This window comes from Channa argus, chromosome 1 (genome assembly GCF_033026475.1).
Source record: "Channa argus isolate prfri chromosome 1, Channa argus male v1.0, whole genome shotgun sequence".
Lineage (NCBI taxonomy): Eukaryota > Metazoa > Chordata > Actinopteri > Anabantiformes > Channidae > Channa > Channa argus.
The window spans coordinates 38,163,143-38,175,999 of NC_090197.1; the positions used below are offsets into that span (position 1 = coordinate 38,163,143).

The following is a 12,857-nucleotide window of genomic DNA, read 5'->3' on the forward strand; positions in this document are numbered from 1 at the left end:
AGGCCTAAACTATTGGTTTACACTTACTCATCTTTAAAAATAAATTCAAGTTCTGGGGGATTTTTAGGCTATTTGCGCCATCTGAACCTGTTTCTTTAGGTAGGTCGTGGTGGATTTTGATGTATACCCTCCCCTGCTTTGTAGGCATCACCTAATTTTAAGATTTTCAGCCAGTTTCTAAGTGGAACCCATGGCTCTTGGATGTTACCAAGAAATGTGAGGATAATATGTCAGCTCTGTAACTGTCAAAGGCTGACCATTTCTAATAATTCATCATCTGCCTTAGTGTAAACGCATCAAGGCTGAGGACTTAATGATGTCCTGAAAAGGTCCTAAGTAAGAGGACACCCAAATATGTGGACATGCCCCAATTATTGTAAAATTTATAAGTCTTTATTATCCTTTAATTATCCTTTCAAAATCTTTATAAAGCCATCATACAGCTCACAAAAATGAAAAACTATTCATTTTTAAGCATATGAGCACACAAATGTGGTCAAACCAAATATTTATGTTCAACTTTAATTTAAACACCTTCACTGGTACTGAACTTGCTTCTTTTGGATCTAGTTTGAGTAATAAATGTAGATGAATGCCATTAAAGTTTCCTCTGAATTCCCTACATTAAAATATCTCCCTACTTCTAGCTTTCAAATATCTCCAGATGGCATCACTTGAAGGAACCTTCAGTCCAGATTTTGTTGTCTTGTTGCAGTTTGTCATAGTCAACCTGCTTTTCCAGACCTCCTCCAGATTATATTATCTGAACTCCTAATCATGAAAAACTTCTCCAGGTGTTGTCATCTGGAGGAGTTTTTTTAGCTAGAAGCAGAGAAATATTTTAACACAGGGAAAGTAAAAGCTAAAAGTGGGTGAAGTCGCCCTTTAAGAACTAACTGCCTGATAAATCTGTGCCATTGAACTGATCAGTTTTTCTAGAAATTCAAATGATGATGCTCTTAAATTATTCATGCATGTAGCTCCCAGGTGTTAAAACATCTCAAAATAAGTTAAACCAATATTATACATTTTTATTTGGACTTCCTTCTATACGGACAATAGCTTGTCATTTTAGTGTAAATTTGAACTAACACCGGTTAAACAAAAACAGCTTTCCTTAGAAACTCATGAGTCTATATTTGTCTTCAGAAAAGAATGTTATTCACTACAAGATATAGCCAAGAAATTTAAAATTTCTTTAAAAAGGTGTACACTATAGTCTCCAGAGACATACTGCTACTGGACACAATCAGGACGGTGGTAGGCCTGAGTGCGCATCTGCCCAAGACAATAAGAAGCAATAAGCCAAGTACTTATGAGTGACTTGCATTGTTGACAAAAGAGAAACCAATGTGCACATACACCGGGTAGAAGATTCAGGTCAGCTACCCTCAGGGGCAGAGTTGCCAAGAAAAAAACCACACTAAGTTTGGCGAATTGGAAGAAAAGGTTGCAGGGGGTCAAGATGCACAAACAGTGAACTTTTAAATGACTGAAATAAAGTCTTGTGGACTGATGCGTCAAGTTTGAGGTGTTAGAATTCAACATGTCAGACGAAGAGCTCATAAAAAAACTGATAGATGACAGCCTTACACCATCAGTGAAACATGGAGGTTGGAAACATGATGATGTGGGGATATTTGGCAATGGGAGAGTGGGCAATCTGCATCGTGTGCAAGGCATTTTTAATCAGCATGGATACTACTCCACACTGAAGAGGCATGCCATTCGCTCTGGGCAACCACTGACTGGGGATAATTTTATTTTTCACCAAGCCAATGATTCTGAAATGGGTTTTGTAACAATTATCTGGAGAAGAAAGTAGCTGCTGGAATATTGGCTTGGCCACCTCAAGCACCAGACCTGAACTCTATTGAGTTGTTGTGGGAGAAGCTGGACCGAAGAATAGGGGAACACTGCCCAACCAGGACAGCAGGCATTTGGGAAGTATTCCAGATGGCCTGGGAGCAAATCACTACTGAGCATCTGCAAAACCTGATCAGTAGAATGCCACAGATTTATCAGACAGTTATTGCTGCAAAGGGCAGTTTTTTTATATTGGATGTTAAAGTTTACATGCACATTTCATTTGATCATTTATCTGTGCTCAAATATGCTTAAAAACACATAATGTTCTTTTTTTATGTGTTTCAGGATCTATTACAACCATTTGATTGAACAAAACCAACAAAAGATAATAGAAAAATACGTTTTTAGGTGTTTCTAAACCTTTTCTTGTGTCGTTCTCAATAGATAGATATTTTTATGTGTCTGCATAAGGGATCGTATTAACTTTAAATCAATAAAGCACGCACACCTGTGTTGAGTAATTTGTCAAACAAACAAACAAACATTATAAATCAGGCTGTTTTACCTTTTTTATGGCAGGTGGACACCACAGAGAACCTGACTAGGTCGTATGCCTGTAACTTCAAAACAGCCTATCTGACTGTTCCAAAAATAACCCCTATTTGTTTCCTGATGTGCACCGTTTACAGTAAAGGTTCCAATTCTTTTTTTCCTTCTCTTTTCGGCCTTCTCCGATACGTTCAGGGTCGCCACAGCAGATCATTGGTCCGTGTATTGATTTTGACATATTTCTTTCCTTCCTGACGTAACCCTCCCCATGTTCTACCAGGCTTTGGAGGAGTACTTGGCACCGTGCAGCTAGGGATGAGGATGGGTGGTTTGGGGTTCGGTATCTTGCCCAGTGACACTTCGACATGCAGTCGGGGATAGCGGGGCACGACCCTATGGGTGGGTGGCCACTCTACCAACTGAGACACTGCCGCTCCCAGTAAACAGTAAAGGTTACATTCAGCAATAAATCTAACTGGTAAACATTGGATCAACAACACAGTTTGGTAAAACACGCCCTTGCTGTTTATAGCTCTTTTCTTACTTTCAACATTTTCACTAGATCAAAAATTTATCCAGCACTTTAACATTATTATTTTCAGATTTGCAATAGAGCGTAACACAAAAGTGTACAGTACCCTTTCAACAGACTTTAAGGCATACATTATCAAAAAAAGTAAATCAGATATTAGATCAGGTCGGATAGGAAAAACTATTAATATAATTTTCCTGTCATAGACTGAAGCTATTTGTGTAATGGCTTTGGCTAAAAAAAGACAAGAAAACATTTCTTATCTCTTTCCTGACTGAGCCTATGCTGTGTGGCAGCTCTTGACTCTCAGGACCTCTTGCATAACAGTCTGAGATATGTAAATATTTAAGAAATATATGTACTGCTGGCTTTGGGCTCATTTTATAGGTTTGGTTTATAAAGGAGTATCTAAGGTGTAAATCCGAGATAAATAACATTAGCATTTTTTAATCAAAATATGATTATTGGTGTTCATTTTACAAAAGAAAAAACACATACTGCTCCCTGTTCATTTTCTACCCACTCTTCAACTGCTACAAAAATATATATTTGCTCTCACAAGTTGTGGATGATAAACACAAATGAAAGATTTACAGAAAAATCCCAGACTGTAATCCAAACAGGATGTAAGGGTGCCTGTATTATAAATTGCTCCAGGAAGTTACTTCAAGGGTTGCATCTAGTAAACTCACTACAAATATACACATTGCTGTGGATTAATATTTGCAATGTTGGTGGGCCCTTACTCAACTCTCTGCTCCTTTCCAGTTTAGATAAACGTATATCTATAAACCAGAGAATACAAGCACATAGTTACCTGGCCAGTGATTCGAAAAAAGGCATGAAAGCTGTGCACAGGAAAGCACTGAACAAACCCCTTCCTCAAACAAGTAGCCATTCTACTTGCTCTTCCAGGTGTTGAAAGAAAGAAAATTGAAAGAAAAAAAAGACAAAGGAGAAAAATTAATTAATTAAATTAAATTAGCTATCCAGCGATATGATAATAACTGTAGCAGGTTAGCTAACCCTGTCAACAAAGCAACAGTATAGGGATCGACCCAGGGGCTAGAGCTTGACTTGGGGGTTGAGTCAAGATGGTGTAGATTACTGTAATAAAGCATGGAAAAAACGTGTGGTGTGAGGGGTAGCTGGAGAAAGAGAAAGAGAGATGATATGGGGCGATAAGCCCTTTGTGCACTAGCACAGGTTCATTTTCTCCTCTCCTTGATAAACATTGAGCCAGTTTTATTTAGTTGGCTCGATAAGAGGAAGATAGTGTTCACTGAGGCTGCCAGGAAGCAAACAAAACAAACATTAGAGCCTCATACGGGTGTATTCAGCCTTAAGATCTGTTGTCCTGCTGTGTAACTACACACCTTTACCAGTTTATGTTGAAATATTTACATTGGCATACTATATTACACTCAGAATACAGATGACGTGTCTTTGCTGCATATGTTTATGCAGTTCACTTTAATTCAGAGAACAGGTTTGCTAAATATCTGGTCGACTGCTTCCAAGAGAATATAAGAAATGCCGCTTCGTGCATCTTTTTTTATCTGACAACTTAAAGGTATACAACCAGTAATATATTTAACATGTATAAACCTATATAAGCATGTGTAAAAGCCCTTTGTTTTCATTCTCCTGTAGTGTCCCCACATTCCATGATCTTCAGGAAGATATTCTAAGCAAGCTTGCTGATGTTCTTGAGGAGGTAAGCATCAAGGTCACAACTAAGCAATGGCTAATCTACACATCTTAACAGATTTGTATACATTCACTATTTTATTGCCATTGGAGGAGGGAGTAAGAAGTGAAATGAGGACATTTTCCAGAAAATGTGCACCCAAAGCAGCTGGAGATTTATTGTGGGCTTTAAGGGAACACTGTGAGGACAGTTGGGATTTCAAAGCAATAGTTGATCTTTAATGTGCACTCAGTGTGGTCATGTTGAACTAAATGGTCCACCTACGGCGGGACAGGTAATTGCATGAATTTGTTTAGGAACTCAATATACGGCTGCCAGAAGCCATTTGAGGTTTCAGAGAGGTCAAACAATCTAAGCAAGCAGGGAACTTCCTAATGCACTTTATTTCTTGTTGCAGGGTGACATCCATTTTGACATGTCGGGATAGTAATGTAGTTCTAGTGCTCTTTATAAAACAGATTATGTTTCTACCCTCTTTTTGTTGCCTTCAAAGTTTAGCATTACTTTAAATGAATATGATAATCAGATGTGATATGTAATTTGTCATAGATGGACCAAGATGTGCAAAATCCCTGGTATGTTACATTAACATCAGTTTTACAAAAACCTTTTTAATTTTGAGATGTTTCTAAATATTACATTTCCACCCATCTGCACGGCACTTCGTTTGATGTTTTTTCCAGCATAATTTATTTCAGCAATCATTCTCATTTACACTTTTTAATGTTTACTGATAAAAATTTCAATTTGTTAGACTGCATTAAAATATAGTTCTTGCCTTCTCAGTGACACTGTCTAACCACATAACCAGTATGTAACTAAGGGCATGATTCTTTTGCTTTAAAGAAAATATAGTTTCTTACTCTACAGAACCAGACCACATTGTTTTGTACCTACTAAGTCAGATGGTATCAACGTTAGTGTAACATTTGTACAGTGAAAATGCACGAGGTGCCGAAAAATTACTAGAAAATGTAATCACCACCAACAACTTGGAAAAAAGCTGACCTAAACTTGATATGGTCCTTCTTTGTTCTGTAATGAGAAATGCAAAAACATAATCAAGGTTACATACCACCAAAGGCAGGACATTGTACGTTAAATACAACATGACATCACCTAAACAGACAAAACAATTTAACTCTATAGAGTCATAATATGCAACATATATACCCTTGCAATGCTTAAGACATATTTTGTAAGAATGTGAATGAGCATATGAAACTTTTCCTAATATTGTAAGCACCAAAATCCAGATTTACCTACTTAATACTCTTCCCCAATACTATTCCCCCCAGATTAAACTCTCGAAATATCCATAGGTGGGTAGTGAATAATATCATCAAACGTTTGTGTTATCTTGAGGTTCAACAACTGTGGCGAACTTAACCTAAGCCAATTTCAATTTGTACAAGTTGCTAACAACCAACTAATGCTACATCCCTGGCAAACGAAAATAAAGGAGGAAAGCCAAATTTTTTGTTATTTACCTGGTTACTTTACAGTTACGGTATGAAAACACGTGAAAACACGTGTTCTGAGTGTTACATCCTGTCGTGGTGGTTTTCGTCTTTAAATGCGCGTTATTATCGCTTCGCAGTGGAAGGAGACGCAGAAGGAAATAGCTGGATCGACGTTCCCTTCAACCCGGCTGTGTCCTCGTGAAGCATAGGATGACATAATTCTCTGTCAGCGAGCATAAATCTAACTAGCCCTTTGTACCTTGTCGGAATTCTTGGAACGCTAATGTTGCCATCATCAAGGCGCACAAATTCGGATAATGCGATGCAGTCGAAAACAAAGCAATGCAACATGACTGTATAATGTTTCTACTGTACATATGGTTAAGTAACCACAGAGCCACTTCATCATTTTTACACGTCATTTAGTAGAGCATTTTTCCATCGTCACAATATAACCGTTACTGTTGCTATGGCCATAGACGTGTCTGTAACTTGGATCGTGGCCTGTATAATTATTACTTAACAGCATGGTCAGGAATATGTTACTTTATTTAAAGTATAGCATGTACCTATTATTACAACATGCAACAACTTTGCTGTAACTGAGTAAAAGTAAAATTGGTGATAGTGTAAAGAGCTTCCAATTTAAAAAAACAGCAGTGTAACAGTGTAACTCACGAGAAGCAGTTCAGTACATCAGTGACTCAGTTGGCTATTGAAGGGCAGGAAAACCAAGAAAAAGAATTCTTTGGGCTTACACATAACTTCCTTTATAAATGAGGACAACTCTATCAAGGAAAAGAAAGGTTTGTGGGGAAAATACACTGGCTGAAGGAGGCAGCAATATATGTCACCCACAAAAAACAATGTCAGAGACCAAATAGAAAAGTCTAGAGAGGTGGTAAAACTGTAAAGGGGAACTGTGGCTAGTGGAAGTAAGCACAATCTTTGGACTTTTGAGAGGGAGTGAGATGATCATGTATAACTTACCTGAAATATTTGTTGGGATGTAAAACAGCCCTGTGTGATGATGGATGATGTACCTGCCATGACCTCCACTCTTATCAAACAACCCTCACATTGCTGCAATGAAATCCTCTTTAACCAGAGGCATTCGAAAGCTGCAAACTATTTTGACAGCAATTAAATCAATTAGATAATCATTTAGTGTGGGGAGAGGCACGGCAGAGAAGGGGCACAGCTAATAGTAATGATAACCCTCTGAAATATAAATGTGTTGCCTGACATGCTGAACATGCCCGTGAAGGTGCACTGATTGTGTTTGCATTATTGGCTGAGGAAGCTATCGTTTTGAAATGGATTGGCTTAGCATTAACCCGCCTCACAGGTAACACAATGGCAAGTTTGAAAGTGACAATAAAAGAATTAAACAGTTCCTTTAATGTATTTTCTTTGGTGTCAATACAATAATCAACAGATTGGTGGTAGTTGGTAAAGTTTCTTGCATTTATAAAAATAGGTTTTACCTTGTATGTGCAGCGGTTTAGTAAGATGGCGATGCAGGGTGATCTAAAGATTAAATAAAATTATTTATTTTTTATAGATAGGTTTTTAAGACCACATTATATTAAACTTTAGCTCATACCAGCACCTTACTGTCAGAGAGAAGTCCTGCTTCTGAGTGACGAATGAAGACATGAATCCTACACACAGTGTGAATCAATATAAGGTACCTTAAGTGATGTAAGGTCCCTTTTCTGAGTGAAATGGTATGAAAATCAAAACCTAGTTGGCAGTTATCAAGCACAGGGTGAAATCTGCTTATAATCTCACAGAAAAGACAGATCTCTGTCCACAGTTGTTTGTGTATTTTAGTGGAAAATTGAAAACCCCACCAGAACTAGTATTATGAAAAATGGCTGGTATCCAGTGGTCCTCACTGGAGGTTTAACAATGACATTTTCTGCTCTAATTTTCTACATCGTGACATTACATAAAATCCACATCTACCACATAATATAAAATTATATCACATCCTTCTTCTGTCCGTGTTTTCTTGGACTAGACGCTGAACCCCAGGTTGCTATGAGAATGTGCATGTGAACGAGATGCAACTTTTAAAGAACTTTGCCGTAGAATAGAAAAGCTTCATATAAGTGCGGTACATTTACATTCACTGAAGGTTATTTTTAACACAAATATTGAAATACTTTTTTCTTTATATGTTTTAACCTTGTGTAACCACCACTAGTGCAGAAAATAGCTTTAGCACCCACCATCCTGAAAAGGGTTTCTTGGTATAGAAATCTTATTGATGGACTTGTTTCCTGTATTACCTTTACTCTTAGAATGGAGCTGTATTTGCTTTCTAATTGGATGCAGTGCCATTCATTTATTCATTCATTTTCTTTACCTGATTATTCATATTCAAGGTCACAGAGCATATCTAATCAAGCGGTGGGTGGAAGGCAGAGAAACACCTTGCTTGCCAGTCTGTGGTATTAAAAAGAAAACACATCTAATTGTGATTTATTTTACAGCACCCAATTCAGCCTTAGCGTTAGTTCCTCTGAAGACTTTTTCTCTCTGCTGAGCGTCTGGTTTCAAATTTGAGAATGGTGGAAAATAATCCTAATTTGCTTGGATTTCTCTTCTCTTCTCTTCTTCTCTCTTCTCTTCTCTGACAGACACATTATGACGATGGAGAGTACATCATCAGACAGGGGGCCAGAGGAGACACCTTCTTCATCATCAGTAAAGGAAAGGTGAGAACAGCGCCTCTTGCCTACAGCGAAAATAATCACCACTGACATCACAGTGCAAGGTAACATGGCACACATGGCAAAAGACACCTATCTTTGTAGCAAAATAGTAGTTTTGGGTAGAAGGTGGATGTCACCAATCATTTTTGGGTAGAGAGGAGAGACAGAAGCTTAGTGTCTCTCATCCTCTCTTGCAGCAGCAATAGAAGTATCTAGAAAGGAGAATGCAGTCACTTTCATTTCACCTTTCTGTCATCAGTGCTGGCTTCCAAGCTGAGCACAGATGACACAGTGTCCCGTCCAGATTCAACACACTTGGACGAATTTCATGTGCTTGTGTTGTTAACATGTTTTGATGCCTAGATGACTGCTACCCTTCCTTCTCATTTTCACCATGTTTCTCATCCTTTTCATGTTCCTCCTTCCATTCTTCCAAATAGTCCAATTTGCACTCTCAATCTCACTTGCTTCTGTTTCTCATTCTCTCCCTCATCTTTAATATAGATATTTATCAACCATATAATTCTCAGTATCTTAAATCCACAGTCTTTTTGGTCTACATTCATGAAATGTGCATATAAGAGACTGTGGACGAAGATTTAAACATGGCTTACAAAAGTGGAAACTTGGTTTTATTAACCAAAAATTCCCTCTCAAGTTCTAATGAATAAAACATTTTCTAGCATGTTCAGGATGTGTCACTGTAAAGGATGAAGATACATTATGTTTGCTTTTTTACTATCCTTTGACCTCAGCTCATTACACACTGTCAGCACAACTACATTACACACAAGAACGCTCAATGCAGACATATAGACAGACACCCCTGACCTTTCTGTGTAGCGATTTCCTCACCTCTCACTTTGTCTCCATCTAGACCTCAGATAGTACACTTTGTCTATAGAGGAAATTGAAGCCAGGTTTGGGTGTCACAACAAACACACAAACAATATAATTATCCTACACTTTTTACACCTTCTCTAAGTCCCCCTGCTTTTTTTTCAACTTTTATTACATCATATTAGGTCACAAATAATTATGCTGTCACTCCAGGTGTATACAGCATTACAGTATTGTGGTGACAAACAGACACACTGCTACACCTGTGCAAAACAAATGGATCAAGATAAGGTCCTTCATTAGGTAAAACAACTGTCTCTTCTAAAAGAATAGTGTCATCAGTCAGATTTGTAAAAGCTTGTGGCTCTCAAATGTCATGTGGCTAATGAAGTGGTCAGTAACATCCCCCGAATCCACTGTGTGTAGCAGACTAACCATGAAAAGAGATATCAATCACACCAGTGCTTGTCCCGTGTGTAATAGTGTGATTTACTTGCCATCTTTAGAGAATATTTACATGTCAATTTTTGTTGGAGTACTGTGTAAATGAAATGCTCTCCAACCTAAAACAAACAAAAATGTTTTTTACTTGACACAGATTTTAAATAAATAAATAAAGTGAGGGAAAATACAAATGGTCTTTTTCCTCACTTTTATTTCATCGTTCTTTCTGTCACCCTGCTCTTCTTTTTTCAACTCTCGTCCCTCTACATTTTCATTTTTTCACCAGGTTAATGTGACAAGGGAAGACTTGCCCAACGGAGAGCCTGTCTACCTGCGTAGCCTTGGAAAAGGCGAATGGTTTGGAGAGAAAGCACTGCAAGGGTAAGATTGTTCCTAATAACACTGCCACTTCCAATTTAGATCTCCTCTTCACCCATTTCTGTCTTCACTGGCTTGCTTTCTAATTTTCTCCTGCAGCCTTTTTTTAATATCCTTCCTCTTACTCTTAACATGCATCTATTCATTTTAATGTGCTATCAATCAACCCAGCCCTTATCAGTTCTTTTTTTTCCACCAGTCACTTGTTGACAGTCATGATAACTTGCAAAATGTTTGGAAATGCTTAAAGCCGGGCGCTACACACTTTCAGGCCTAATTTACTGTTGCTGTTTCAGTTCCTTTTTTCGGACACAGACATTCTGTCTGAGAACCTAAGAAAGCTTGTTATGTTTGAGCTGATCAAGAAGAATGAATATAGACTGGAATACAAATCCAAATGTTTTAAATCAGATGTTTTGGGTTTTTTTTGTTACTAAAAACATGATGATCATTCCTCGCTAAAAGTACAAAGCACAGTATCTGAAGGCACTGGTATTTTTCTTCCAGCCCCCCCTTGCAGAAAGTAAGCAAATCTATTACAGTGACACACTCTTCTCTACAAAGCTCTGTTTTGCCCAGATCAAAAGGGAAAAAAGTGTCGTTCAAGTGACAGCGGAGATCTCTCACAACTACAGAAGTGACGGCCGTCTGTGCTATATTTTGCACGCAGCTATGTAGCACAGAAAAATTATAGAGAAGAAAAGTCATATATTGATAGTGGTCTTTTTTTATTGACATATAGAGTACGCCTATATACTTCTTTTATTTAGACAATATTATCTATGTTTCTTTAATTCTTTTGTCTTCTCTTTTCCCATCTTGGTTGCCACTGCATCAGAATATCAAGGACATCTCCATGACTATAATAATGAATTTTCACCCTCCTTTGTATGTCTTTTATGAACATCTGTGTGATAAGTGAGCATACTTGCTTTTACTAACACAGCCGCTCCAAAAAAACAAGTAATGAGCTAACAAAAGCCAAGCATGCACAGCCCCCCACATTACAAACATCTATACAATGTAAGTCTATGCCAGGAACATGTATCCTGGCTGTAACGATGTCCTGAGCCAAGTTTGAAGTAGCCAGGCTGTATATATTATAAGGATAAAATGATTCATGGCTACTGCTAACATTTGGTGCCATCTAAGAAAACACATACTTTCACTGAAAGAACACTTCACTGTAATAAAAATATTTTATATGGCTTCTGGCATTATAGACCAGTGCCCTGAATTTATTTTTTTACCCTGCTGTTTGTCTTGTCCTGTCATAACTGTGCGCTTCTGTGAACAGTTATTAAAACTGTGCTAGGGTTAAATAATTTGAAGTTTGTTATGTCTATGAGGGGTCAAGTAGAAATAGTGAGACATATACACTCAGGAGGAGGAGCATCTGAGTGCATGTATGCAAAACCAGTAGCGTCAACATGATAAGATATCGCCATCTTGTGGTTGCTGAATGTGAAAACTGCCTCAGAATAACTCAGAAGCTCTAATCTCACCTAAGGATTATATAATAAACAAATGAAAACACAAAAATTGAAGATCCAGTATCCTGTAATAAAAAGTGCAGACTACGTGCTGAAAAGCACACTGTAAATAATTAATTTTTAAAAGGAATACTCTGGATGCTGCGTGTGATGTTCAGTTGAACAGCTGGAAGTGCACAGATGGTTGTGCTTTCCCCATATGTTGGCGATAATGACTATACGATATAAAAAATGACAGAGCATTGAAATGCATGTTGGACATGTGAGGCACAAGAAGCTTGATCTCATGTCAGTGGAAGGAGTACAGTATTTGGGTTTATTGAAATTTTAAGAAGGTTCTGTTTGATTAATGACAGCATGACACAAAGTACTAATTTATAATGGATTTAGCAGCTAAGCTACAATCATGTGGAGTTTGAATTCAGTCATGTTATGTTAGTGTTGTTAAAATACAGTGTGCAGCTCTTTAGAGCATCCTCAAGAGCATCTTATATTTAATCAAGAAAACATATCGTTTCTACATCCCACTACAACACATTGCTCTCCCCACCCCAGCATCTGCTTGGTATTGTTAGCATCTGTTGTCATGAACTCCTTTTGTCTTGGAGTGTCTTGAGTGAGACAAATCAATTTAACTACACCTTTGATGGTCAAGCATGTCTCGTAAATTTAAATGATTGAGATGCTGGCCATCTTCGAACCATGCTTTTGATCAGAGTGCTTCTAGAAGGGCCTATCTTTCTAATTAGAAGTTAACCGTGTGTGTCCTTGCTTATGAAACTCAATAGCCCTTACTCAAAGGCTACTCTGTCCATCTAAAGATGTTGCCTTTGATGTGTGAGAACAACATATTTAAAAATCAATTTTTAAGTCTATATTTAAGTCTGTTATTTTGCCAACCACAGTGGCGTGTAA

General features: G+C 37.8%; 1 protein-coding gene across 2 annotated transcripts in view; it reads left to right on the forward strand.

Annotated features, from left to right (window-relative positions):
• The window catches only part of LOC137134175 (cGMP-dependent protein kinase 1), an 80,053-nt gene that overhangs the window by 50,008 nt on the left and 17,188 nt on the right, over window positions 1–12,857 (forward strand). For both annotated transcript variants that reach the window (XM_067518746.1, XM_067518740.1), the window contains exons 5-7: window positions 4,544–4,607; window positions 8,713–8,790; window positions 10,358–10,452. In XM_067518746.1, coding sequence (XP_067374847.1) covers window positions 4,544–4,607; window positions 8,713–8,790; window positions 10,358–10,452 — 237 coding nt within the window. The remainder of the gene's footprint in view (window positions 1–4,543; window positions 4,608–8,712; window positions 8,791–10,357; window positions 10,453–12,857) is intronic.